The 27,741-nt window shown below is 42.9% G+C and overlaps 1 protein-coding gene across 1 annotated transcript; it reads left to right on the top strand.

The window, feature by feature from the left end:
• The first annotated feature begins 270 nt into the window (after window positions 1-270).
• PCCB (propionyl-CoA carboxylase subunit beta) lies at window positions 271-27,741 on the top strand. Its single transcript, XM_074591967.1, has 15 exons — window positions 271-484; window positions 2,239-2,358; window positions 4,502-4,570; window positions 6,395-6,451; window positions 10,111-10,224; window positions 12,674-12,784; window positions 13,148-13,256; window positions 14,190-14,310; window positions 18,198-18,279; window positions 20,388-20,511; window positions 21,784-21,891; window positions 24,722-24,822; window positions 25,986-26,084; window positions 26,308-26,401; window positions 27,469-27,741. The coding sequence occupies exons 1-15, from the start codon at window positions 305-307 to the stop codon at window positions 27,588-27,590; spliced, it is 1,611 nt and encodes a 536-aa protein (XP_074448068.1). The 5' UTR covers window positions 271-304; the 3' UTR covers window positions 27,591-27,741.

Genomic DNA, 27,741 nt, shown 5'->3' with positions numbered 1-27,741 from the left:
CAGTCTGTCAGAGCTTCCCTGCGCAAAGACAAAAGCCGTTAACGAGGAGACCCGGGGCTGCGTGCCCGGCAGCCTCCTCTCGTTGCGGGGCCCTTCGGGCAGCGCCCAGCCGGCTGCTCCCCCTTCCCGGCCCTCCCGCCCGGACGGGGACGGCGTTTACCGGCACCGCCGGCCCGGCCCGCCGGCCCGGCCCGCCGGCCCCGCTCCGCCGGGCCAAGGGGGGGCCGGGGCCGATCCCCGCCTCGTCCCGGGGCTTCGGGCCAGGACCGCGCGCAGGCGCCGTCGCCGCCGGCTGGCTCGCGACATGGCGGCGCTGCGCGTGCTGCGGCGGGCGGCGGGGGCGCCGCTGTGCCGGGCCGGCCCGGGGGGTCGCCGCGCCGCCTCGGGGGACCGCCCGCCCTCCGTGCCCCAGCGCATCGAGGAGAAGCGCCGAGCCGCCCTGCTCGGCGGCGGCCAGGGCCGCATCGACGCGCAGCACAAGCGGGTGAGCCGCGGGGCGCCGGCCCGGGCCGTAACGGGGCGCTTCACCGCCGCGACAGGGATGGCAGGGGTGGGGCGCGGCGACCCCCGGGCTCCGGGCCGGGACCCGCTGTCGGCAGGGTAGGCAGGGAGAGGTGCCGCGCCGCGGGCACGGCTCAGGCGGCCTCCCGCCGCCAGAGGGGAAACGGCGGAGCGCGCGGAACGTGGGGCGGCTTCGCCCTGCAGCTCCAGAGACCCTCTGCGGGGGAGCTTCACCGGAGCGGCGTCACAGGCTGCGCTACCTGTTGCTCCCGGCAGAAAAAAAAAAAGACTGATTCATTTACAGTCGGCTTCGTCACCAGATCGGCGACAACGTATTTGTACGAGGGGGTGGCACAGGCAAAAGTTGCAATTTCTGTCATGTGATGGTGAGGTCTAGGTTGTTTAACGCTTCCCTGGTCTTGGAAGCACGCCATCCAGCACAGCTTCATCTTTATGCTGCTGTTGCAAGCCTAAGCTGATCTTCTAAGAAATGAGAGCAAAGAGCTGGAAGAAGTGAAATAAGACAAAGAAGTAAGGAAATAAGACAGATGGGAAGAATGACAACAGCTGGATTTTTGATCTCTCCCCTCTATTGTTCAGAATAGAGGCAATGCTGAGGGGTGTGGCAGCATAGTTTTCCTATTTCTGTTTATTGTTTCTTGCTGGGATGTCTTTTCTGTTCAGAGCAAGGACCTAGTGGTACCAGGGTGGCTTGTAGGCGTCAAGGAGGTAGTAACAGCCATTCACGTGAAGATTATGTGAATGAGCAGTTTGCCCATCAGGAGTCTCCCTCCGGCGGTTATACAACATCTGAAGAGAGTTACAGGCTCACTGAGTTACATTTAGGACACTGACACACCAATAGGGAAGCATTTCTGCATGTCTAGGGGCCTACAACATCTCATGTCATGTTTTGTATAAAATGAAATCTATGGCTTACATTAGTCTTTCCTGTATTTGTTGACTTTCATGAACTTTTTGACCTATGGGTCAGAAGTTTTGCAGAGAAGCCGAGCTGTGTTTTAACATCATGTTGAGGTAGGGTCACACCATCCCCTAAAGAAGACAACCCAGGTGCCCTGACCTGGACAGATACTTAACTTGCTTGGAAGTAACAAATTTGTTTGGAAGATTAAGATAAAAAGAACTTTGCAACATTTATTACTGCATGTCATCATTAGTACTGAGCAAGGAACATGCATATCTGGTCAGTTGATTACATTCTTAGCCCTTACTCTACTCTTGTGTGCCCAACAGAAAAAAGAATAAAAGGATTTTGTCAGAAAATCCCTGCAGGCTGTCATATTTCCTTTTCCCTTCTCACTTGCTGCAGTCAAATATGGAGCATGGTGAATTGAGCCTTAAACTGTTGGGAAGGACTGGTTTAGCTGTGGAAGGGTGCCATGTTTAAGAATAGAACAAAGGCCTTAGCAGCGGCATTTAAATGTATGGGCAAAAATAGCTGTGATGCTGTTACATCTTGTTGAAAAGACCCTGGGATTGTTTCCTTTATCTTGTGGTAGTGCTGCTCCAATAGTCGGCCTTCTTTTCAAAGTCTGGCTTGCCTTATGTTTGTTTTAAAGGAGGGTAATCACTGTATAAGCATGCAGTTGCTCAATGGGCCCAATGTAGCAGATCAAACGAGGCTATGTTTGATTAAACTACATCCACTGGTGGTCAGTAGACAGAGCCGGAACAACCTGATGGCTGTATTAATTGTTGTTTGCTCTGTTGCAGGGAAAGCTGACAGCAAGAGAACGAATTCTTCTGCTGTTGGACCCCGACAGTTTTGATGAATATGACATGTTTGTGGAACACAGATGTTCTGACTTTGGTATGGACTCTGATAAGAACAAGGTATTTTTATTTTGTATAGCTCTTGTTTCTTTGCCCTCTGCTGTTTAGCCAGCCATCTGGTTGAAAATATGCTCTTCTGTTCACATGTAATTTCTTTTATTTGTTTTCTTTTCTTTTGTTCCTATTTTTTTCTTTTTTTTCAAATTTCCTTTTGTTACTCTCAGTTTCCGTTTAACAGCTTACATGGTTTACTTTTCCATTATCTAAACTTGATACCTTTTTTTATAAGGTCACATGTTTGGTTCAAATACTTCCACGGATATTGTCTTAGATTTGTATTTTAAAAGAGGAGGCTGCAGAGTTTTGTTGTTACAACTTTGTCAGTCAAGTCAGATATGAAGAACAAATACCGGTAGATACTTCTGCCTCCCTACAGGTAACATTAGAGTTATAGGATGAAAAAACTTAGATCCATATTTATGCCTGCCAAACTATAGAGTCAAAAAATCCTTTAGGGCCTTAAAATCTGATGTGTTTGGAAATTCAAGCATTCATACCGGTCTGTTAGCGAGTTGCAGTCTGCTTGCTTATGCAGTTTTCAGATGTAGGGCCACGTATCCTAAACCAACATGGTACATGAGGTTCATCACATAGAGGGAAAATCCATGGCTCCCCAAAGTCTCTCACCATAACATTGATGCCTGATGAATCATGACATGGGAGACGTATTTTATTGCGATTTAGTACAGAACGGACGAACGAACATGCTGGGATGTGTGTGTGGCTAATGCAGATGTGTCTGTTCAATGTGAGTCTTCCTGTAGCAGAAGGTCCTATTTGCTGTGGAGTATTCTGGTTTGGGGTGTGGTGAGAAGGTGCTCTGTGTGAGACACTGCCCCATGCTGCCTACAATGACTACAGCTTCTCTTTATGCAGTTATTAAACCAGTTCATGGGTTCAGTCCTTCAAGTTGCTGCATCCTATGGTTGAGGGAGGGATCAGCAGGCTTCTGCCATGAGCAGCTGGGGTATTGGGAACCGGCAAAGGTGAAGGACTTGGTTTTGTTTTAGTAGCCAGGAGACTGATGGGACTTGATGCTGGGAAGGATGTTGTGATAGACCTCCCCTCTTGCTGACTGTAGGAGCAAACATTTCTTTCTGTAAGTAATTTTTCACTCTGTTCCCCAGCAAACTGAAATAACTGCTGTGTTGCCTCTCATACTACTCCATGCTGCATCGCACAGTGCTGATAACAAATTGCTGTTTCGGAAGATACGAGGAGCAGCAAAGTCCTGAGAGTGACAAGAGGGTTAACTTTTTCCTTGTCCTTCAGAATTCACCTTTCAGTGAGCTGCAGGTTATGTTTATGGAGCACAGTTTCACAACAGATGACCTAACTGTAGGCAGTGAGCTGGAATATTAGTTTAGCATTGAGTTTCTCTGAGTTCCTGGAACTTTCTGAAGGTAGGGTGAGACATGTATTCATATCCAGGCCACTCTACGGCCTGCTTGGCCTTTTAGTAGTCATCTGTGTGAGACAGTGGTTGGAACTACAGGTGTGTTTCCTGCTGTACCGTGTGCCGAGAACCAAGAGTTGATAGCAGTGCTGTCTGTGCAGCCTGGGAAAAGTCCCCAGACTGATATGACCATCCTGAGAACAGATCCCCTTGAGCATAAATGGCCCTTAGAGTGCACAATATGCTCTCTTTTTTTTTTTCCCCTTATTTACAGGGTGAAAAATGGGACAGAACAAGTTGAGGTATTTGGGGTGACTGTAATTATATTTCTTGACCTTTCCAGGGTTGTTTTTTTTCCCCTGTGTCAGTACCTCAAGAAAGGTCTGTGTGCTGTGTCCGTTCTTTCAAAAACATCAGCTGGTCCTAATAAAAGGTACATCCTGTGTCTAAGGACATGATTTTCCTTAACTCCAGATGTGCTGAAATTTGAAGGAAAACTGCAAAATTCATGAATCTTTACACTAATGCACAACTAATATGTGGTATTACCTCCTGTTTTTTTTCCAGGGCTGGGGGAAATCTTTGTGGAACCCCCACTACAAACAGGAGAGACCAGTCCTCTCGGAGAATCCGTCTCTGCTTTGACTTAGTACTCAGTATAAGTTTGTGGGGTTTTTTAGTGGATGTTGTTGCTGCTTTGATTTTTTTTAATTATTATTTTTAATTAATTTGTTTTTTTTAATGCAGTATCCTGGCGACAGTGTGGTGACTGGCCGTGGACGGATTAATGGGAGACTGGCTTATGTTTTCAGTCAGGTATGATTTTGCTTGTTATTTTCAAAATAGCATGAACTTATCCTTTGAAATAAATTTACAATAGTTCAGCATGGCCATGCAATAATGTACTTATCTACCTTCTACCAATAAGCATAAGATAGATGTAACATCCTGTGGGAGGAAGCAGGGCACCTTCAGACAAGAAAAAGCAAAAAAGCATTTCTAAGAACTTTGTTGGGCGAGAGATGCACTTGTGGAAAGGGTAAGGTGAAACGAGTGCTGAATGCAGAGCCAGTGGGAGTGTTTTGAAAAAATGAAACTGTTGTTACTTCGGTGTAATATCGTCGGATGTTGGTATGGTGAGAGACTGGAGGAGTCCCGCAAACCAGACTGCAGGCTCTGTCCCTGCAGTTGGATGTGTGTGGATGAGCTCCTGCAGGCGTGTGGAGACCTGCAAGTGTCAGCGGAGGGCTTTGTGAGGTCTGAGAACTGTCTTCTGGGTTTTGAGCTGTGGAATGGAGGCTGTTTGCTGGAGATTACAACTGGGATTGCAATGAGTGGAATTCATGATAGAGGGCACTTGACCAACCTTGAATTGTTTCTCAGGTTTGAGCTCTCTGATTAGTTGGAGAGACTGTGATAGATACCGTATAAATAGATTGATAAAATATACTTTTTAATATTAAAATATACTTCTTATATTAAAATAAGAATATTTTAGAGGAAACACCATAGGTAGAGTTGGTTAGTCTTAACACAGTGCAAGAAAGGCTATTTTTCACGGGGTTGGTAACTGCTTCTCTGTTCTGGGCCACAAAGTAGCCTTTGTTCAATTTGCTATCATGGCCCAAATGATTGTTACTCTGTGACCTTGGAGCAAGTCACACACCCTGCTTTTTTTGTCTTGGACGTGTATTTCTTCCAAGGAATAACACAGTTATGTGGGCTTGAACATAAGATTGGAGCCAAATGCAGACCTTAATTTTAGAAGAACACAAGTAGAGGGCAGTTTTTTATATTAAAAAAATTTAAGTGTACCGGTTCACCTCTTTTCTTTTTTTTTTTTAACATATACTTATATTTAAATATTTTTTTTTCCTTCTCTAAATTGAGCTGCCACCTGAGATGTTCCTTCCTCTTTAGTTCAACTGCTAGTCACAGTCATGCTGTTCTCTGTTCACACAGTTTTTAAGGCTTCTTTGAGAGTAGGACTCAGTGGGAACACAGCAGAGAAACTCACCAGAGGTTGGCTCTGGGCTCTCTTGGTGCCAGTAGGTGTCAATATCCCCTCTGTCTTCTGGATCAGTCCCAGGGCCTCATGTTGCTGTTCAAGATCGTACTGCTCAGGCCCAGGGGTAGCACCAACGGACAGTTTTGGCTGACATAGTCCCTGCAGTACCCGTAAAAGAATAATCGACTCTTGAAGCATAACTCACAAATACACAACAATGGCATATTTTCAGCTTTTGATTTCTGCCTGTTTGCAGGCATATCTTACTGCTGCCCCTTGCAGTGAGACTCTCCTCACAGGTAAAATTTTGCGAGACTACTCTAGTATTCATAATGTCTATGAAAGAGGAACTTGTCTTTGTAGAAAGAGAGAATGTTTCTGTGAAGGAAGAAAAAAGGAAATGAGACATAGTAAGTTTGTGATTTTAACACAGAAGCTGCTGATAAATGTGTATAAAAGATCATCTTGCTTGTAAAGAAGGCGTGGATTGTAGACAAGATTGATCTGCAGGCCACAGTAAAGGAGCCGGGTTGTTTTGGAGCAGCACGCAAAATTGTAGGATTATAGTGTTTACTTGCAACATTTTACTGAAATGATTCTTTCTCTAATCTGAGAATTTGTTTTCCCTCCAGGATTTTACTGTATTTGGAGGTAGTTTATCTGGAGCTCATGCCCAGAAGATCTGCAAGGTAATACTTCACAGGAGAAAATAAACTAAAAAATTTCAGCATCCTTTTTTTTTTTTTTCAATCTGTTGTGTTAATGACTTTGGAGAAAATGATTTGTGACTGACTTTAGTGGACTCTGGCATATATCATGGCAACCTGAAAATGCCTATCTCCTTGTGTCAGTTAAGATATGAAAGCACAGGTGAGCAGAGGGGTACCCTTTGGAAGCTTTTCAAGTATAAGGGAGCTTTTGCAAGTAACGCTTTGTTTAAATTGAGTTGCCTTTTCTACTGTGCTACCACAGGCAAGAGAGACTTGCAAAGTACAAATATAAATTAACTAGCTGTTGTCTACTGGAGAAATGTGCAATGACTTGGGAGAAACTTTTTCCTATAAACAGTGCTATGTGGAAGTGTGTAATATTTATAAAAAGCAAATGTAACAAGTAAACAATCTGAAGATAAACAGTTTTACAACTTGGAGGTCACCTTGATACTCAGAGCTTCTGTTATCAAGCACGTGTGGCTATTTATTCTCATTTGTCTGCTTGTCTCACTGGAAAAGCTGGTGTTTGAATCCTAGGGATGAGGAGGACAGGAACTTTTTCATGCATGAGAGTTCCGTGATGTGGGCTGGTGGAAAAAGTCCTGAATTTTATTGCTAGGGATCAGAAACAAGGTTTTTGGTGCATGAGGCCTTTTCTCCTGATGGAAATAACTACTTTTTAGCAAGAAAGCTGGTGAGGGGCTTTTTAGGATGTCGGGTAATGGTAGGACTAGAGGGAATGGATTAAAACTAGAGATGGGACGATTCAGACTGGACGTTAGGAAGTTCTCCACCATGAGGGTGGTGAGACACTGGAACAGGTTGCCCAGAGAGGTGGTGGAAGCCCCATCCCTGGAAGGTTTTACGGCCAGGCTGGACGGGGCTCTGAGCAACCTGATCTAGTGGGAGATGTCCCTGCCCATGGCAGGGGGGTTGGAACTAGATGATCTTTAAGGTCCCTTCCAACCCTGACAATTCTATGATTCTGTGATTCTATGATAGACTCCTCTGCAGTGAAGAGGTATAAAACTAGAAAACACGAAGACTTTGGAGTGGATAATAACTACTTGTCTTTACCAAGTCTTGATATTGGGGAAGACTAGGTATTACCCATTCACGTTGGAGCTTTGCAGTGTCCCTTTGTATTGGGGAGGGATATAATAATACTAGAATGATGGAATGCTTTCTACAGTTTTTTTTATCTCTTATTTCTAAAGAAGCAGGGAGAATGCTATTAGCAGTACTAGGAAACAACGTGAGTCCTTCCTAGTTGGTACTATTCTTGGTGGGCATCAATGTCAGCGGTAGGCTCCAGAGGTTGAAGGCTCTGCATGCATCAGTTGCTTTGGGGCTCAGAGTCTTTGAGGCTGTAGACGGGGCAGTGGAGAGCTCAAAAAAGACTGGCTGGATGGTGTGGTATCTGTTTCACTTCTAGTTTTTCTTATTGGGCTGAATTCTGGGAAGCAGAAATCTGTTCTAAAAGGCCATCTTGGCTCCTGCAAACCTTATCAGTGGCTTAAGGGATATAAAACGCCAAAGAACGTGGAAGTGAAGTTGCTGTCCCTTAGCTGGACTTCCCTGGAGATCTGCCTCTTCGGTGGTAATTGTTTCCCATTTGGGATTTTTTCCTGGAGTTGCAGAGAGGTAGCAATATTTGTCATCTTGCAGCAAAGCTCCAAGTTAGGTAGGTCTGGGCTACAGATTGCCTGTTACTTTTGCACAAGAACCTTGTGGTCTTTCAGACCACATTTAAATGTCTGTGATGGTTTCCCTGAAGCAACAGAGATTTAGCATGCTCTTTTGAGTAATAGGTGTCCGCTTGTGGTAGGGAACACTTTAAAGCACATGTACATATGTGCATTTATGATGTCATGTTTCAAGGTGATTGTTGAGTCCATGAGATGAAGAAAAGTGTTTTTGAGAATGAATCCTGGAATGTTCCCTACAAATACTGGTATGGCAAAAAAAAAAGTCTGGTCTCAAATACATGAATACATTTTCAGTAGTCTGAATGTGCATAATGATGTTGTTTTAGTAAGGACTTCAGTGTCTGGAAAAGCCTTGAAATAAATAATTAACCCATATATAAGCCCCTGGAAAACAGCAAAATGTGTCAGTGAACTTGTTTCACTAACCTGTCCTGATAGGATAACAGGCCTTCTAGGAAGATGGAATAAATGTCAACTCAACTCATTTTTAATAAGGCATTTGACAACACCTTGTCTAACATTCACATAAACAACTGAGGCCACGCAGATTACTTTTAAATGTGGGATTGTATTTAAGTTGTGAAGTCATTCTGTGTCTGCCACAACGATATTTCAACTTTCAAATGGACATCCAGGAACAAAGCATGAAGAACCTCTGTTTTACATCGAATGACCGCAAGTAGGAAGAAAGCCACTTTAGAACTATATGGAGATAGTCTGTGGTCAGTTTGTGTTCAGGCTGGAATTCTGGTACTGCTAAGATACTATTGATTTGAATGGGACTGAGTGTGGTTATTGTGTTTCTAGGCAATACAAAATTCAAGGTTGATGCTGCAAGCACTCTGAAAGACAGGGCTGAAGTTTTAAAAAAAAACATTAAGAAGCTAAAGATTGTCTGAAATAAAATATAATTGTGTAACAATGATTGAAAGGGCTAATGCCAGGCAGGGAAAGCAACTTTGAAATTCAAAATGGGGATTGACTGACAGTGTATACTTTTAAAGAAAATTATTTAGGAGCTAAAGCAGATTGTAATGTTAAAGCAGATCTTAACATAATATATCTGTGCTGTAGTGTTACTAAAATGGCAAACATTTTACTGGGATCTAATAAGCAGGAATATTTTATGTAAGGAATTGAATCCTCCCACTTAAGCCTCTGTTGGAGTATTGTGTATGATCTTGAGGCAAGTAACCAAAATGATCGGAGATGTAGAAAATACAATGTAAGAAGAACGGTGTGACTGAATTGATGGTGCTTAGTCTAGAAACATGAAGGGAAATGAGAAGACTGAAAGGAGAGTTGAAGTACTTGAATGTTTATGAAGATGGAGGCAAAGGGTTGTTAATTGCTCTCCCTGTCTACTATATATCAAGAAAGAAGTAATGTTTCTAAATTTCCGGAGGAAAGATTTAGTCTAGTCTTCTCAAAGAACTTCTAAGAAGGATAATCAAGCATTAGAATATACTGCTTAGGGAGATTACACAATCACCACTGCAATAAACTTTTAAGATCAGGTTAGACATGTATAAAGGAGAGTTTAAGGTGCAGTTGATACTTCTTACGAACAGAGACAGATTGGACCTCTCTGGTCTAAACTCCTGTGATTGTGTCACTTAGTGCGGGGTTTGGATAATGCAGCGTGAGTATGGAGATGCACAACTAGTAAAGCAGATTAATATTAAAGATTGTGAGAGGGATTAAATGTGTATCTTCTAGCCTCCGGTCTGAAGGGTCAAAACATGATACCCCAGGAAGCAGTTAGTGACTGTGATAGTACAAATGAAGGAGAAGCTGAGTGCTATGTAGGCAGTTCAAATTCTGGCACGTATGGATTTGTTTCTAGGGGATGTACGTTTTGGGGGTGGTTGCTTTGGGAGTTTAGCTTGGCTAGGTCAATAATGAGGAGTTTGTATTCATCACCAGGTCATGGATCAAGCTGCCCTGGTTGGAGCACCCGTGATTGGGCTGAATGACTCTGGAGGAGCCCGTATCCAGGAGGGAGTGGAGTCCTTGGCAGGCTATGCAGATATATTTTTGGTAAGTAGGCTGCTGGATGACCTGGCAGCTTGGCATCCACAAAGGTGGACAAAGTCTTTCTTTATTTAAGTCTGTGTTTGTAAGTAAACTTTTAGGTTATCATCATCCTGTTTCAGACACTGCTTCCTGGTAAATAAAGCAGCATATATAGGGCTTGTGAGACCTGAACTGTCCTTTTGGTTCTCTTACTGGCAGTGGGCAAATTACTGTACCTCTGTGTTTCATTTACTCATGCGTTAAGCAAGGGTAATGCTGAGCTTTGTAAAACACGGCGATCCAATGAAAAGCTCTGCAGGAGTTGCACTATATAGTGTGCTTTGTCATAAGAATGAAAGAACAGGCAATTTACTTAATTGGAAGAAACCCCCAAACAACTATTTAACTTTCCGATTCACACTAAGGTATAGATTGCTTGTATTGGGATGTAATTTCTCTCGAGTGTTTATCTGTTTGTCTGAGACAGGTGGACATGCTGTAGTTCAGAGGGTGTTTTGTTAGGTGACTGATGGTTGTGATCCACCACCAGCTGTCTCTGTCTCCTCTGAAATACAGACATGTTAAGAAATTCACACAGCAGATTTGTTTTCAACAGGGCTGGTAAAAGGTGAAAGATTTCCACTGCAGAAAGAGGGACTTAAAGTAAATCAAACGTCATGTACTTGAAGAAAACTTGAGAAACTCAGATCAGAAGCACCAAGTGCCTGTTCTGTCAAGATGGTAGGTCAGTGGGGGGAAAAAAGTTTTGAAAAAAAAGAGATGCAAGTCAGAGGTTTCTGTTCAAAGAACAGTATACACTACAGTGTTAATCTTATCACGTGGGGACATCCAATACTGATTGGACTGGTGAAAATTTTATGTTTCTACAGTATTTTTGTGGCTAGTGCAAGAATTTTTCCTCTAGACATGTTGCTGATACTTTTTTCACTGAAATGATGTTATTTTGTATGCCTACCAAAGCACACTGTTTTAAAGTAAGTGCACAAAACATAGAATCATAGAATGTGTTGGGTTGGAAGGGACCTGTAAAGGCCATCTAGTCCAACCCCCCTGCAGTCAGCAGGGACATCTTCAACTAGATCAGGTTGCTCAGAGCCTCATCAAGCCTGGCCTTGAATGTCTCCAGGGATGGGGCCTCCACCACCTCTCTGGGCAACCTGGGCGAGTGTCTCACCTCCCTCCGTGTAAAGAACTTCTTCCTAATGTCTAATCTAAACCTGCCCTGCTCTAGTTTAAAACCATTGCCCCTCGTCCTATCACTACATGCCCTTGCTAACAGTCCCTCCCCAGCTTTCCTGGAGCCCCTTCAGGGACTGGAAGGCCACTATAAGGTCTCCCCCGAGCCTTCTCCAGGCTGAACACCCCCAACTCTCTCAGCCTGTCTTTGTAGGAGAGGTGCTCCAGCCCTCTGATCATCCTCATGGCCTCCTCTGGCCCTGCTCCAACAGGTCCATGTCCTTCTTGTGCTGAGGGCTCCAGAGCTGGACACAGTACTCCAGGTGGGGTCTCCCCAGAGCAGAGTAGAGGGGCAGAATCCCCTCTCTGGATCTGCTGGCCATGGTTCCCCTGATGCAACTGGTCTCTGGGCTGCAAGTGCACATTGTTGGCTCACGTCCAGCTTTTCATCCACCAGTACCCCCCAAGTCCTTTTCCGCAGGGCTGCTCTGTGTCACATCATCCCCCAGCCTGTATTGATAATGAGGACTGTCCCGACCCAAGTGCAGCACCGTGCACTTGGCCTGGTTGAACTTCATGAGGTTCGCACGGGCCCACCTCTCCAGCCTGTCCAGGTCCCTCTGGATGACATAAAGGTGATTGTGCTTTCAGTAGGAATATGAGCAGGTGGGATGACAAGTTGGTCAGATGCTAACAGTCTTCTGGACTAGTGCAATCTGAGATGATGCAGTTGAACAGAAATTGTTCAATTGTAATCCAGTTTGAGCAATGTAAACATTTTTTATGGACAACGTGCCATCCATGTTGGTGGACAGCAGTAATTCACCATTCTGTAAAACTCCAGCTGGTGCAGGAATTTGATTTTAAAAGAATCTCTGCCGGCTGCAGTTGGTTAGTAAAGCTTACTTCTACCTCTGAGCAATAGTGCACCTACCTATATGTTCAAATTTTGGGTACATGCACTTCTTACCACTCCAGGCTCAGTGAAGTTTTTGCCCCTGCAGCATCTGTTGAGGTCGCACGTTCTGTCTTCCTGTGCAGTCATTGCATGGTATATGAAATCAAATGTATGGGAACAGAAAGAAGCAAAACAGTAGCAACAAAATTATTTCAGTTCTGTTTGCATCAAGAGATTCTCTCCAGATATTTGTCTCCCAGTAAATAAAGCAAGCTGCCCTCTCCTCTTTGTAATTGTGAATTCTTGCAGAATCTGTGCACAGACTTAAAGATGCACTTTTTTGGTAAAACTAGACGTTTGGGTTTTTTTCTGTTGCAGAGGAATGTTCTGTGTTCTGGGGTAGTTCCGCAGATCTCCCTCATTATGGGTCCTTGTGCTGGTGGAGCTGTGTATTCGCCTGCTTTAACTGATTTCACATTCATGGTGAAGGTAAGGGTGAAGTATATTTTGACCTGCTGCTGGTAACATTGATCAGACACAAACTGACCCCCCGTGAAGGTGGTTTGGTTTGGTTTTTTTTTTCTTTTTCTTTTTTTTTTTTTTTGAGATGGCCTTCTGCTTTGGATTAAGCTTATTTTTCATGAAAACTCAAGAATAACTTTTCTAAGTAACCTGTGAATAATTGCGTTTTCTGTGGATTTTTAATATAATGCATTAAGGATTTTTAAGAAATTTGTCCCTGTGTCCTACTGTTTTCTTATTTTGGGGAAAGTCTCTAGAGACTGTGGCTTTTCCTTAGGTGCTTTGGGCCTAGCATTTACTGTGTGTTGTTGCCTTTTTTTCCCTCCCCAGGATACGTCCTATCTATTCATCACTGGCCCAGATGTAGTTAAGTCTGTTACCAATGAAGATGTCACCCAAGAGCAGCTCGGGGGTGCGAAGACACACACTGCTGTATCCGGTGAGAGCTGGGTAGTTTACTTAAAAGATTAACTGTTCTTTAAAGTAAATGACATAGTTGTTCTAGATAAACAGCTGTTTGTCTTATGCTGATTTTTGTACTCGTGAGCATCATGAGTCTAAGTGATAAAACTCTACTTAAGTGTGGATCTTATTCTGTATCGGGCTCTCTTGCTGGTCTTTTTCAGCAAGGGAAAACAAAATAGGAGAAGTGGGAGTGTGAGAGAATTTTGGGATTTGTCAGAGAAAGTAGCAAACCCACACAAGATTCCAGAAGTGGGAAGATTGTCAGAGGGCAAGGCAGTGTGCACCCAAAGCAGGCTTCGGGTGGTGTGCGGTTTTTTTTTTGTTTGTTGTCCAGAAATTTGCATGGGTTGAAAGATTGTTAACAATTCCTTGTTTGCTTACTAACACGATTGATTGAACTTGGCAATGTGAGATGAAGCGCTTTTTTTTTTTTTTCTTTTTCTTCCCCCCGCCCCGGGAAAACTTGGTGAAACATGTGTCTTCTTGAGGCTTAATGTGGCTGTGGGATCTCAGATTCTCTCTGAACCGTACTGATGATGAACCAAAACCGCAGACACAGACAATGCTCAGATCCAGCCTTTATAAAAGAACTTGGAGTCCAAAGCTTGAGTGCAGCATAGTAACCCGGATTGAATTCCAGAAGGCTGGGGTCCAGCTAGGTCTGTGACAGCTGATAAACCAGTTTACAGTATTTTAAATAGGAGATCGACAATCCAGACTTGTTAAGGAGGAAGTCTGATACAGCCATGCATTTTCTAGATATTTTTAGCTCGTCAAATGTGGTGGTTTAGAACTCCCAAGGTTTAAAAATTCTTCCTGTTACTTCTTTGTATCTCTTTATTGGGACATACTTGGCAATGAAACCTTGCAAAATAATTTCAATAGCTGCTTAACTGTTTCTTTCCAGGAGTCGCGCACAGAGCCTTTGAGAATGATATAGATGCTTTACTTAATCTCCGAGAGTTCTTTAATTATTTACCTCTTAGCAACCGTGATCCAGCTCCAGTGTGCGAATGCCATGATCCCAGGTAAGAGGAGACTGGCTGAGGGCTGTGGTCTCTGAACACCGAATTTCATGGCTTCTCTGGCTTGGGGAGCGTAGAGATGAGTGTTTTGTGCCTGGCATCTTGGCTGATAATTCTGTATTGCGGTGTGTGAATATGGCAAATGTTTCAACATGCGTGTGTGCGTATGTACATGCTCACTGTTAAATTTAATTTTTTCTATTTTCAGAAAGCAATGATATCCAGGCTGTGTACAGAATATGGGGAAAAGTAATGGGCTGTCACAGTCTCTTGAAACAAGCAAGCGAGGCAGAAGACAGCACAGTGAACAAAAGCAGGGAGAACTCGCCCTGCTTTGTCAGTTATGTGTCTGTTGGGTAAATTCTGTTCATCAAGGTTAGTGGTGGGGAAGCAACAAGGAGGCAGAGGCAGAAAGTTTTATGCATTAGGTACTTGTCTGTCAGGCTCATTGTGTCGTTGGCACCATCACAAAGGAAGGATTTGAGTCATTTCAAGAGGAGAAAAATGTCAACCATCTGGACTCTTATCAGAGAATTTTCAAGAGATAGAGGGGCAGCCAGAGAGCCAGGACGGGGCTGGCTGAGCAGACAGCCTTGTAGTGGCGTGAAAGGCAGAGAATGTCAATGCAGACAAAGCATTTTGACCTGAGATCCAGTTGCACACCCAGTTCAGCCCTTTCTGTAGGGAACCCATAAGAGGTTGTCGCCCTCTTCTGTATGGGAGCTGCTCCTGAATTTTTCCTTTCAGTTCTACAGCTGTGCGTGACCTATGTCTTGGGGTTCTTGCAGGCATGAAGATTTTAACATGTGAGTCGGGAAGCCTTTATCTTCTCTTCGTGCTTCACTGTTCTTTGCAATGTCTTTGAAACAATTTGTTTGGGGAGGGTTTTTTTGTATCGATTTTACAAATCCCTGGTCTGGTAGCTGAAATGCATTGTTCACTATTAGAGAAATAAATTTGCCCATTGCTTTTAGAGAATGGTCAGACAGGTCAATTAATTACTTGTCCTAATTTTTCTGAGATGTGGATCTTTAGGTGTTTATTGAACTGGAAGACTGTTCTGGTTTGATAGTGACAAACCAAAAGCAAATCTCTTATATTATTTGGTAAATGTGGATTATTATCTCGGAGGTTATCATGTTCCTTCTAGGCATTCAGCAAGCTGTACTGGGATAATTATCCTCAATAGACTTGAATGGGATGTTTTAATTTCATTATAGAAACAACAGTTTGGATTTTTTTAATCTATGTGTCTCATAATAGGCAGTTTATTTTCATGTGAGAAGCTGTCAGTTACATTGCACCTACTAATGTATGAGATTAGCTCTTTATTTTCTTAAGGGAGGCAGTGTTTTACATAGCACCAGCTACTTTATTAGAGGATCACAGTATTAATAAATGCGCAATAATTTGTACTAAGAACTTCAATTTAGTAGTCTCTGTACATGTGAAGACAGATCTATTTGTTAACTTTGCCTGTTTTTATAGCAGCATCTCCAATATTTCTTTCATTTGTGGTCTTAATGCTTACATTAGTAATATTTCATCTGGACATACTGACATCTTAATAGACTCCTTTTGCTCTGAACTGATGTATTTGATCCCTACTGCTGCTGCAGTCAAAGCCCATCCCTCTACAGTAATTTATTTTTTTTTTCATTGTTTTCACACCACAAAAAAATTCTATAAATAATAAAAATTAAATTAAACATACTTTTGTCTTCATTGTTAAGTCCAGAAGCTACTGGATTTTTTTTTTCTTTAGGTGGGTACGTTCTTTGTGGTGTTGAAAATGTCAGTTTTCAGTTGCTGAAACTTCTGTCAGTTGGAGTTTTCGATGCCAGTGACCTGGGTTCTAAAGAGTTAGATGGTTCCTTATAGCACCAAGTCGATTAATAGTGTATATGTCCTCTACCTGTGAAGGGTGTCTCGTTCATTGCATTTGGTACATTGTACGCTGTGATTTTTACCATTACGTGTCTTTGACTATATTTCCTCTAAAGCCTGAAGTATGCATACAAATTTCTGGAGGAGTTTATTATCAGTTCTTGGTAACTGAGTACAGTTTCCCTGTTGTATTGAATGAAACCCAACACTGATCTGGGTGAGAGTGTCTCAAGCCGTCGCAGGCTTCAGATGACTGTTCTGACGATGAGCAGCTCCAGTTCCTTCCTGATGAGTGGGATCTGTAAGAAACACAGTTCTCAACCTCTTAAGGCCAGTGACCCTACGAGCAAGCTCCAGATATTCTTTATCTGTGATGATTTGAAGGAGATTTTGAAACTTGTGGTATCCTGGGTAATGTCTTCATTTTGATGGTGATTTTTAATTTTAATGCCTTTATAATTTCCCTCAATACTCTACAGCACTGTGAATTTATGGGAGCAATAATTTCCTTTTCCCACTTTTCTTATCCTTTGGGATACCACAGGTAATGGATAGAACGTAGAGCACATTCATATCTACTCTATGGACAAAAGAAGTTTTAGAATATTTCGTAGGTTGGAGTTTAGTATGTTAAAATTGATTGCTTTCATCAGGTTAAGGTTTCATTATATCATTTTATGGAAATATTTGCATGCCATACTCTTAATCACATGGAGAAAATACTTGAAGTTGTTGCTGCCAGTTTTATTCTATTAATAGATGTATCTCTTACTCTGGGTGAGGAGTCGTGCCTCTCTCAGTCCTGTGTGTGTGAGGGAGCACAGAGACAGCCTGGGGCTTGCATTATTTTTTGCCTCATCTTGATGAAGTGCAGATCACCTCCTTCAGTTTTAAATTGGGTTTCTAGAGCCTTGTGTTGTTTTGTTTTAAATGTACTAAATCACAGCATTGTTAAAATAGCAATTCAATAAGAACTCCACCAAAGCGCCACTTGTAACAAACGCAGATCAGTATTATTACGGAATAGCACAAATGTAATGCTCCCTGAAGCCTTCTCAGTGGTGACTCATAAAAATTGACACCCCCCCGCATTGGGACTGTGACTGAATCCAAAGACCCAGGGAATGCTAATGCTTGTAGGTCCTTAATGAAGCTGATAGGATCAAAGATGGCGGTAACTGCTGGTGTCAGCTGCTAACAGGGAGGCAGCGTTTTTGTTCAATGTCAAGCTCCACATGAAGCGCATCATTGGTGACTTAAGCAGAGGAGCAGCCAAGATTCTTTAAACACGCACTAAACTGAAGAAGCTGGGAACAGATGTTTTTCCCACCCATGACTCTGCCTGTCTGGTGACAGGGGAATTAAGTACGGAATGGTTTCCTACAGTTAAGTGTATCCAAAATCAAAAGTGCACGATGTGTGCAGGGAAAGGGTCAGAGCTGTAAATGTGCGGTAGATCCTGATACACGACCAGAAACCTTGCTCTGCTGTTGAGAGAAACCATTCTGTGGGTCCAGCTGTAAGGACTGAAGCCCTTCGCTGGCTCTTCTGCTTCTGCCACTTGACGCTGGTCCTACCAAATCCTTTTCCCCAGCGCTGACTTGTGCCCCAGCGCAGCGTCCCACATGGCACCAGTGTCCCTGCAGACCCCCGTGGCTGGCATTGCCCTGCCTCTCGCGTTCGCTGCTCATACTCCCCATAGGTAACCTTGGGCTCTCCGAGAAGAGACAGTTATTTCCGGGAGATGGTTTCATAAGGATATACAGCTGTAGAAGGCGTGTCTTCTTCGGGAAGAGATCAGCCAAGCTTTTGTCCTGTGGTGTGCGAGGACTCGGTGGCCTGAGGCACAACTGGCTGAGAGGAAGAGGCCCGTTTCTCTTCCCCGTATTGGAGAAGCAGTTCCCATGGAGTCTCAGAGGGGTGGCGTTGGTTACCCAAGTTTTTGGTCTTGGTGTTCATCTGATGTGTAAATACTGTTGCTTACACTTACTTATTTTCTGTAGTGACCGTTTGGTTCCTGAGCTGGACACAGTTGTCCCAATCGAATCTACTAAAGCCTACGATATGCTGGATATCATACACTCCGTAAGTCTGCGATTAATATGGATATATTATATTCTGTGTGTAAATAATTGGAAGAAATGAATGGAATGGCACTGAAGAGATACTTTTTTTACTCTTCACAAGTTACTGTTTTTACCTGTGTAGTAGCTATGAATGAAGGACAACAAAAACTGCAGGAAAAAAGATTTGAGCAGATGAAAGGAATCTTAAGATTTGTTTTCAGGATACATCATCTTATACTGCGTACATAACTGTACAGATGAAAGATGCTGTAATTGAGTTTTCTCTCTGGGCTCGAAATCCCCTCTCCTTTTTTCTTGAGTTCTGTCACTTGCCCCTCTCCCTGCACTTTGTTATTACTGTCTTGAATTCTGTCACTTGTTTATAAACTACATAGAGCACGTTTACCTTTCTCTTTCTTATTCCAAGGTACAGTTGCATACACAGACAGTACAAGAATATATATATATATATATATTTTTAATTACAAGTCAAGCACTCAGAAGCTTGGATACTCCAATGTTAAAGTTTCATTAAGTGAGGCAGATCTCCTGGGAGGGTGGCAGGGAAGGAAGCACTGGACTGTTTTAAAAAAAATGCAAGGCAGTACTGCAATGTATAAATAACAGAGGTTTTATTGAAGCAGCATAGGTGATGCTGGTCATTCTCTCGCCTAATTTTGAGTACTTCACTTTTCCAGTTATAACAACTTAATACATTATAAACGTTCGGGCAGAGAACATGGTTGTAAAATAAGTTTTATCGCAGGAAACTGTTACAGCCCCCTCTAGAGCACCCTGAGAGTCCGAATTTTGAATATTAAAATGTCCAGCGGCTGCTTCTAGCGCTCAGCTGTTGAGCAGCAGGTGAGCCAGGGCTCTGAGGGGGATGATGAAGGTAGGAACAACTCCTTTTCACAGGCAGCACGTACAGCTGGGGGCGGGGGCGGGAGTTCAGCTGTTTTTGTAGGACCTTTACAAATGTCTCCCTTTTTGCTATTTTATTGGACCATTTCTCCCCACACGGTCATTCAGCAAACACGTTTCAGGTTGCAACTGGCTGCATTTAGGCTTGTTTCAGTGGAGAAAGCAAGCTCAGGATGGTTTTAATCTCTAGATTCTCCAATTCTGAATTTCAATACTACCTGTTCCAAGTTAAAAGGTGGCATTTAAAAAAAATTCTTAAGTGAATTATGAAAAAAAACCCCAAACCATCCCACAGACTTTGAGAATTATTAAGGAAAGAAATAAAACTACTTTAATACTACTTATCTTGTTCACAACTTTTAATTTGCCTTAGTCTCAAAAGTGACTGGCAAATGCAGTCTGTCTAGGCAAAATTGTCATCAACAGTTGAAAGCACAGAATTCTAGTAGAAAACACGAGGCAGCCATGTATAGGTGTCGCTACTGCTCCATGTATAATTATGATCTCTTTTGAATGTGTGAATTTTGATACGTACACCGGAGATGTCACTCTGCAGAGCACACGCTGGGGCTTCAGCCCCGGAGAGAAGGGCAGCTACCAAGGAGTCGCGGTTCCAGACAGTTTGCTGTAGCGCCTGTATTCCTCCGCTACGGATAAAAGGGTTGCTCCGCTCTCTGTCAGTGACCCTGGGGAGCCGTACACAGCGGAGCACGCTGTGTTGGCCTCTCTTAATAAAGTGCTCCGAACTTGCAAAGAAATAGAGTAAATGTTAAACGTGTCACGGAGAGTTTCTGAGCTCCTGGAAGTACTGTTTGCTTTTATGCACTGGAAATTGTTTGTTGAAAGTGTAGTCTGCCAATAATTAAGTTGTGAGATAGAAGTTCCCTAACATCTGATTTGAAGCTTTAATTGGGTATAAGCTAGGAAAAAAGAGGAACTACAGAGAAAATGTCACGAAGATGGAATGCTTAAGTGTCAGTTTTGATAATAAGCGCAGTACTAGCTAATTACTAGTTAATTCCTGGAATGACAGCTGCAAAAATTTAAAGGTTTCTCTCTGCCCCCCGCCTTTTTTTTTAATTCTGCACATTCTGGAATGTTTAAAAAGTTCTGATACTACCGTAACTGATTTTTTGTTTGCCTATGAATACACATACATGGGTCTGTCCTCATAAGGGCTCTGCCTACCTCTCACCTTTGCAGATTGCCGATGAAAGGGAATTCTTTGAGATCATGCCTTCCTACGCCAGAAACATTGTTGTTGGATTTGCCAGGATGAATGGACGAACCGTTGGGATAGTGGGCAACCAACCCAAAGTAGCATCAGGTTAGTGTTGGCTGTACGAGTCCAGTGTGAAACTTCTTAAGAGTGTTTGTGCTTCCTCTTTTTTTTTTTTTTTAACATGCTTTGTAAGGCTATGCGGTTATGAGATGAACTGTTTATGTTTTGTATCATGTTAAAACTAACTGAAACCCAGTTAATTTCTTTGGTGGATCAAGGAGATGTTGCTGACAGGTAATTACATGCCTGCCGTCTGCAGCACAAGAGGAGCAGTAGGAGCACATCAACAGGGTGGGTACAAGACCACCCCGTATTTGGCAGCAGCCTGCAATTAACTGGAGTAAGCATAACATGGAAAGCGCGTAGGTACTGCCACGGCATTAAAAGGCCTAGGACTCTTCTGTAGGGTGAGGGAACTTTTTTTTTTTTTTTTGGGGTCAACTCGCTAGAGCTAGAACAATGCAAAGCTTTCATTCGTACAAGCATGCGGCTCTTGACCTCAAATAATTTAGATATGAAGGTACAACATGTAGCTATAGCTAAGATAGCTGTCAAGGGATTTTGCTTTCTCTCCTTAACTAGGTAATTTCTGAAGTGACTTTTCACCAGCCAGAACTTTGTTTTGCATCTTGTTTTAAATTTTTGTGCCTTTTTGCTCGGGAAAAGCAATGACCCAGTATGATGTTTTATTCTTCTGTAATCTTTACAAGATACGACTATCAAGATACTAGACAGCAAGTTTTAATATTACTTTAGTCTTCGTTTGATAGTCTCAATTTTAACAAACATTTTTAATGTTTCACATAGATGCTTTTATCCAAAATGTGTTTCGGTTGAATATAATGGCACATAATTTTAAGTGGCATTGAAACAGAACAGAAATACTTCACAGCATGTTTATGAAAAATGCTTATCTTTTTCAGAATAGTAGTAGACCATTTAATTTTTTTTTAACTGAGAACTCTGTAGCCTTTCACTGTGACTGATCTGAAAAATATCTATAAAGAGAAAATTACAGAAAAATATTTTAAATTACAAGAATATAATTAATTTTAACTGCTGCTTTTTATGATAGAAAGTCTATGCACAGGGCTCAGAAAAATGAAATGTGTGCCTCTTGAATGTAGCCTCTGCTCTAATCTTGGCTGTAAACCGTCAAAACTTCATTGCAGATTATCTTCACGTTATCTATAGATAAGTTTTGCATTTGTTTTAAGACAACAATACAGCTATAATAGAGCGTTATATTGACGTTGCCTTGAATTACTGCCATTAGCAGATCATTGGAATTGTTAACACCTGGTTTTTTAACTTCAGGGTGCTTGGACATAAATTCATCTGTGAAAGGAGCCCGCTTTGTTCGTTTCTGTGATGCGTTCAACATACCATTGATTACTTTTGTGGACGTTCCTGGATTTTTGCCAGGTATGCCTTACCATTACATTTCAGCTCCTTGCAGGGTGGTGTCGGTGTTTAAAAACCCATTTTAAAAACTCTGTGAGAAGACCTTTACTGTAGTAGACTTAAATAAGCCAGGTTTTAAAACCACACTTTTTGGGACCAGAAACTGTGCTTAGCAGCTTGATAGAGATGCTGGGATGACCGGTTTGACAGGGCCCCGTGTGGGTATATCATGCTCTGGAAAGCTATGTCCTGCTGTCTGGAATTCCAGCACAGTTGCAAAGCTGTGATTGTGGCCTGTCCAAGAAAACAAACTGCATTCCCTGGAGATGCTGCCCTGGTCATAAATGGTATGGAACTGACATTGTTTTCTTTATTATGACGAGACCCGTGTCCCTGTAAATGCTCAGAGGTTTTATTTAGATGATATTTTATTTACATGCCTGTATGCTGGCTAGTGCGATACCAGAAGGCCCTGCAAAGACTGTGGCTTCCTGAGAGGCAGGTGAAAGCAGTCCAACGCACTGTTCCTTAGTGTTGGGATTCAAGCCTTGCTGCAGCAAGAGAAACCGTCCACCTCATCCACCAGCTACATCTGCTGTGCTTGATGCCCAGGTGTATAGAAGGATGAAGCTATAGGGGAAAAAACGTGTGTCCTTGGGTGCTGTTGATTCAGTTATACACAGCCCCCCTCCCTGTATCTTTGAAAGCTTAGGTTCTTTCATGCTCCAAGGCATCTTTCAGATAAACATGCCCATGATTTAAAAGCTTTGGGTGAATCAGTACGGAAAGGCCTGAGACTAGACTTTTTTCAGCGTAGGCTGTATGAGCAGTTAATGTTAAAATGACCTACTAAAAAACAGGCTGAGAGAGGAATCTAAATGTTATACTGATAGACATGCTAAATCTTTCACACGATTGACTATAAGGTTCAAACTGCTGTATAAAACAAGGTTTACCTCAAGGCCTCTACAGGTACCAAAGCATCACAATGTCACTAGTCAACATTCCAGTTCTTTCTCTCATACGATGTATTTTGCATGTTTTAACAACGAGGCAATACAGAAGGCATTAACAGAACCTTCCTCTTCCCTTTTGTCCTGCTGACCTGGACCAAGCAGCAGCTTAAGCTCACTTCGGGGGCCACTATGTGAATTTGGATAGTTTCTCAGAATCCAAGAACAAAGCTATTTCCATATAGCTGATGAAAAGCAGTAACTAAATATTGCATAACAGAATGTTGGTTTGAAAGTAGATAGATGGAAGATAAATAAAAATAGAAAAAGGTAAAGACAGGAGACCCAAGGCTTGACAGTGATCCTAAACTGTTGTATTTTAAGGAGTTTGGCAAGATTAGCATTAGAAATTGCAGTTTAAGTAATAAATTCTGAGGGTGGTGGTCACCTCATCTCCCTGTTCAGTAGAGAAGAAGAAAGAATCCATCGCAACGGTCACAGAGCTGTACACAACATCTCACAGGGTTAGCCACCCAAACACTTTAAATAGCACCAGTGGAACAGGTGCGCACAGAGATGACATTGAAGGCATTCAGTATCCTGAAGCTGGATAAAAGCACATATTTAGGACAAGTTTGTGACTGAATCTATGGCCAGAAAAGAATTTATATTAATTGGCCATGGATAACAGTGTAACTAGTTCAAAAACCAGTTCAATTGAACTTACACTTGAAGCATTTCTGTGTGACTGGCTGCTCTGTTCTAAGTGAGAACCGGAAACTAAGGCTGTGACTGGATTTCAGGGTCTGTGAGTGCTGGCCAGCTTCCGGGCCTAGGCTGAGCATCCCAGCTGTGTTCAGGCTGCTGCCTGGGACAAGACGACGTGGCTATTCCGCTTTCTGCTGCTGGGAAGGTTCTGCAGGCTTGACAGGTCCCACTGGCTGGAGGGAAATACAAGAACCAAAGTGAAATTGCAGTTGAGAACAAGACCTTTGTAAGCGTAGGCATAAATTATTAGACACTCAAATTACACTTGAGGGGAAGCATTAAAGTAAAGCCACCAACCAGGCTACCAACTAAGTTATTAAAAAACAAATCTCACAAAAGAATTTTTACTTAAAATCTTACATTTAAAAAAATATGTATTAATCATCCATTACAAAGATCCCAAAGTCCTCTAGGAGGTTATCTCAGCTGCTGAAAGCAATAGTCAGGAGGTAGATAAACTGCTAGAAAGTAACTGTAGAGTTATATCCAAATTCAGAAATCCTAGAAATAAGTATGTGGGACTGCTGCTTCCAACTGCAAGTCAGCGAGGCCTGTGTTTGGGACAGAACTGTGGTGAACACCCTGTGACATGGATGACTTACGTTCATATCTGCTCCACATAACCATTCTCCAGAAGCACCTGCTGTGAGAATCCTTCTAGAGGAATTCATGCGCTGTCTTTTAAGGTCCATCAGCTTGGGCTTGCTTGAAGGAAGACTAGGACAGGTCTTTGGTATGGCAGCCAGGCTGCCTTTCAGTATGGCCTAGAAAAAGGGGTTTGGAAGAGTGGGTTCCTGGGGAAGCGAATCCAGGTTGTGGTTTTCACTACTAGTCACATTTGGAGCGTTGAAGATGATGTAACTGTATTTTGTTCCTAGGAAGAGACCATCTGGTGAGTGTTCTGCTTCTGTGACCTTACATACAAATATATGCTGCTTTTGGTGAGAGATTTTTGCGTAGAGTTTCTCAGCATCTTATGGAGAACACCGCCTGGGTATTACCTTCTCCTGGATACTGACATGGCTCTGGTTGTTGTTAAGTTTGCTGCTAATGGATGATGGCAATTGCCCAGCTGCATATGGGGTTTTTGTGAATTCCCTGGAGTGAAAAAAATTGTTTGTCACTTGTAGGTACAGCTCAGGAGTATGGTGGAATAATACGTCATGGTGCAAAACTACTGTTTGCCTTTGCAGAGGCAACTGTGCCTAAAATTACTGTCATCACCAGAAAGGTAAGTTGTCATGATTCCACAGTGTTCTTCTAGAGTTCCTGTTTTCACTAGTAGCAACTTTAGTTATGCGAAGCTTCATCCATCTGTCCCACTTCTGCTTTCTGTCCTTGTCACATCTCCATTTGTCCCATCTGGTAACACCTCTTCATGTCAGCTTACAAGAGGCCGTTTCTTCTATTCTCAGACTGTTCCTTCATTGGTTTTGTCTCTGTGCTCCTCTGAAATTGCATGTTTCTGCTCTTTGCTTTCTCCCCAGAATGCCTTCAGTCAAGCATTTGTCCTCTGTCACCCAGCTTGTCTTGCTGAGCACGTGCCATCTGTCTGCACACAGCAAATCTTCTTTCTCCATTCTTGCCACTTCAGTCTGCTTTTCCAAAACCAGTGCTGATTGTGGCTTTCTTCTGCTTGTCTGCGGATTTAACGCTCGCGTGGTTTCTCTTCTTCCATGTGCTTTTGCTGTAGTCTGCTTCATTTTCTTCCTTTCTCTTTTCCTATAAGGTACCCGACACCGTGCTGCCATGAGCCCCAGCGACCTTCTGGGTCCTAAAAGGCTTAGCTTCTTCCTTGCTGGTCTCCCCTTTCCTGATAGGCTTTTGACTTACCAAGGCAAAAAGAAAAAAGACCTTTCCTTCGTTCTGTCCCTTTGCCTTCTCCGATTTTTCTATTACCATCCTTTACTTCCCAAGCTTGCAGCCTTGCTGTAGTTTTCAGTAATGCCTTGAAATGGACTGTACTGCAGTTAGCTCTGCAGTTCTGCAGTATCTCTTCATCACTGCTGTCTGGACCACTTCCAGTACCAGAGTGGAGCATTGCAGAGTCCGAGTGCTGCATTCCCTGGCCAGAAGCACGCCGCCTGGTTGGTTTGTGCGCGTGGGCAGGGGGCAGGGTGAGGCCTGCTGTTCCAGGGATACCTCGATTCTTCTGTCTGCCATCAAGAATGGTCTTAGATACCACCAGCACCCTTCCTTGCTCTTTTGTGGCTCTAGTTGAAGAGATGTCTAGTCTGAGGAGATTGTTGTAGCAAAATGGAGACGCTTATGGTTTTTCAGGTAAAATTTAGCGCCACTTGCTTGTCTTTAGAATAGTAAAAGCTGCAAGAGGAACATAGGCTATTGCTGCTCTGAGGTCACTCCACACTAACTAATCCCTCGGTTTTGTTCCAGGCCTATGGGGGTGCCTATGATGTGATGAGTTCAAAGCATTTAAGAGGAGATGCAAATTACGCCTGGCCTACTGCAGAGGTGGCAGTCATGGGTGCAAAGGTAAATCCAGGGTGACTCTCATGCTGGTGTGTAGTAGCCATCCGCATTTTTACGGTGGCACAGAGGTGGCCTAGCAAGATGACGACAACTGGTATTTTCTCTGAAGCAGCTCACCTGAATGCACATTTCTGTAGTGTGGTGGGGAAGGAGGCTGGTAAAGCAGACAGCTTTCCTTGGAACAGGCTGAATTACTCCCACGGACCTGCGGACTTTATCTTCCTAGGGTGCTGTCCAGATCATTTTCAGAGGAAAAGAGGCAGATGCAGAGGCTGAATATGTGGATAAATTCGCAAACCCCTTTCCTGCCGCCATGAGAGGTACGGTTATCTTGCATGTTGTGTCCCCTGTTTGTGTTTGCCATTGCACATAGATAAATTTGTAGCTGTTCAGCTTTTTGCTAATCTATAAGCATCTGAGTCAGAAAGGTGATGCCTAGTCATACCTTCTACATGTGAAGGAAAAACAAATCCGGACATAGAACACATCCTCAGTCGGAAAGAGACTGGTGAGATGTGGGGACTGCACTGAAAAGCGTATTTTCAATTTTGTAGATTTTGTAGAAAGCAACTCAAAACTTAGTCTTTTCCTTAAAAGTACAGGAGCTTTCATGATCTATTGGGCAGTCCTAAATGCAGGCCAGTGGCCTTAAGAAAGGGTCAGAGTCTAGTTCAGTTCAGTGATATTCCCTGGGACTCTTTGGAGTACCTTTTTCGACTGTTCTTTCTTCTGAGTTTTACTTCTAGCTTTGAAGCATTACCTGTGCTCTAGAAGGCAGTTCTGTAGACTCTGGAATCGGCTCACTCTGTTTCCAGTCATGCTGGCTTGCTCCGTTGATTGGCTTTGTACTTCATTTAAATCCCATTAGTAGTGCTACAGAGCTGGGCAGACTTAGCCAAGCTGTTTTCCACCACGACCAATACGTACAGCATTGCTCCCTCTGGTTTTGCAGTGGACTATCTAGTATTGCTGTTTGAGCCAGAAAAACCCCCAGATTCCTGCATGTGCAAATTCAAGGGATGTCTGTTCTAATCAACGCTGCTGAATCTTTCAATCAGACTAACAGCAGTAGCTGGAAGGAGATGGTATGTCTAAAACCTTGCAGTACCGGGTGCAGTACTCACCTGAGTAAAGCCCCCTCCTTAACATTTTTGGCTTGCTAACTTTTGCAAAAATGAAAAAAGCATATGTTTCTAATTTAAAAACTATTGACACAGGAACATTTCCTTTTTGGGCTATTTCAATTTTTTTATGAAGTTAATTTGTAACTCGTGAACTGTTTATTCCAAATATTCTTTTGATTTTGCTAATTTACATTACAACCTAGATCTAGAAGGCTGAGGGCACTTCATGGTTGGTCAGGGTTTTTTTCTTTGTTTTTTTACAGGGTTTGTTGATGATATCATCCAGCCTTCAACCACCCGCATGCGCATCTGCCATGACCTAGATGTGCTGGCTAGTAAAATCCAGTCCGGTCCCTGGAAGAAACACGCCAATATCCCACTGTGAGTGTGAGGAGGGGCTTGGCCGTGCTGGAAGACATGGAGGTGTTCTGACCACACATGCTCTCTGTTTAAGCGGAGGTCTACTTTGCAATATTTCTTTTCATTTTGATTTTGCTAATGACCATTAATAAATCATAGTACCATATCTCATTTAA

The sequence above is a fragment of the Larus michahellis genome, chromosome 6, assembly GCF_964199755.1.
Source record: "Larus michahellis chromosome 6, bLarMic1.1, whole genome shotgun sequence".
Taxonomy (NCBI): domain Eukaryota; kingdom Metazoa; phylum Chordata; class Aves; order Charadriiformes; family Laridae; genus Larus; species Larus michahellis.
Note: the sequence above shows the minus strand (reverse complement) of the source record. Positions and strands in the feature narration are given on the sequence as shown.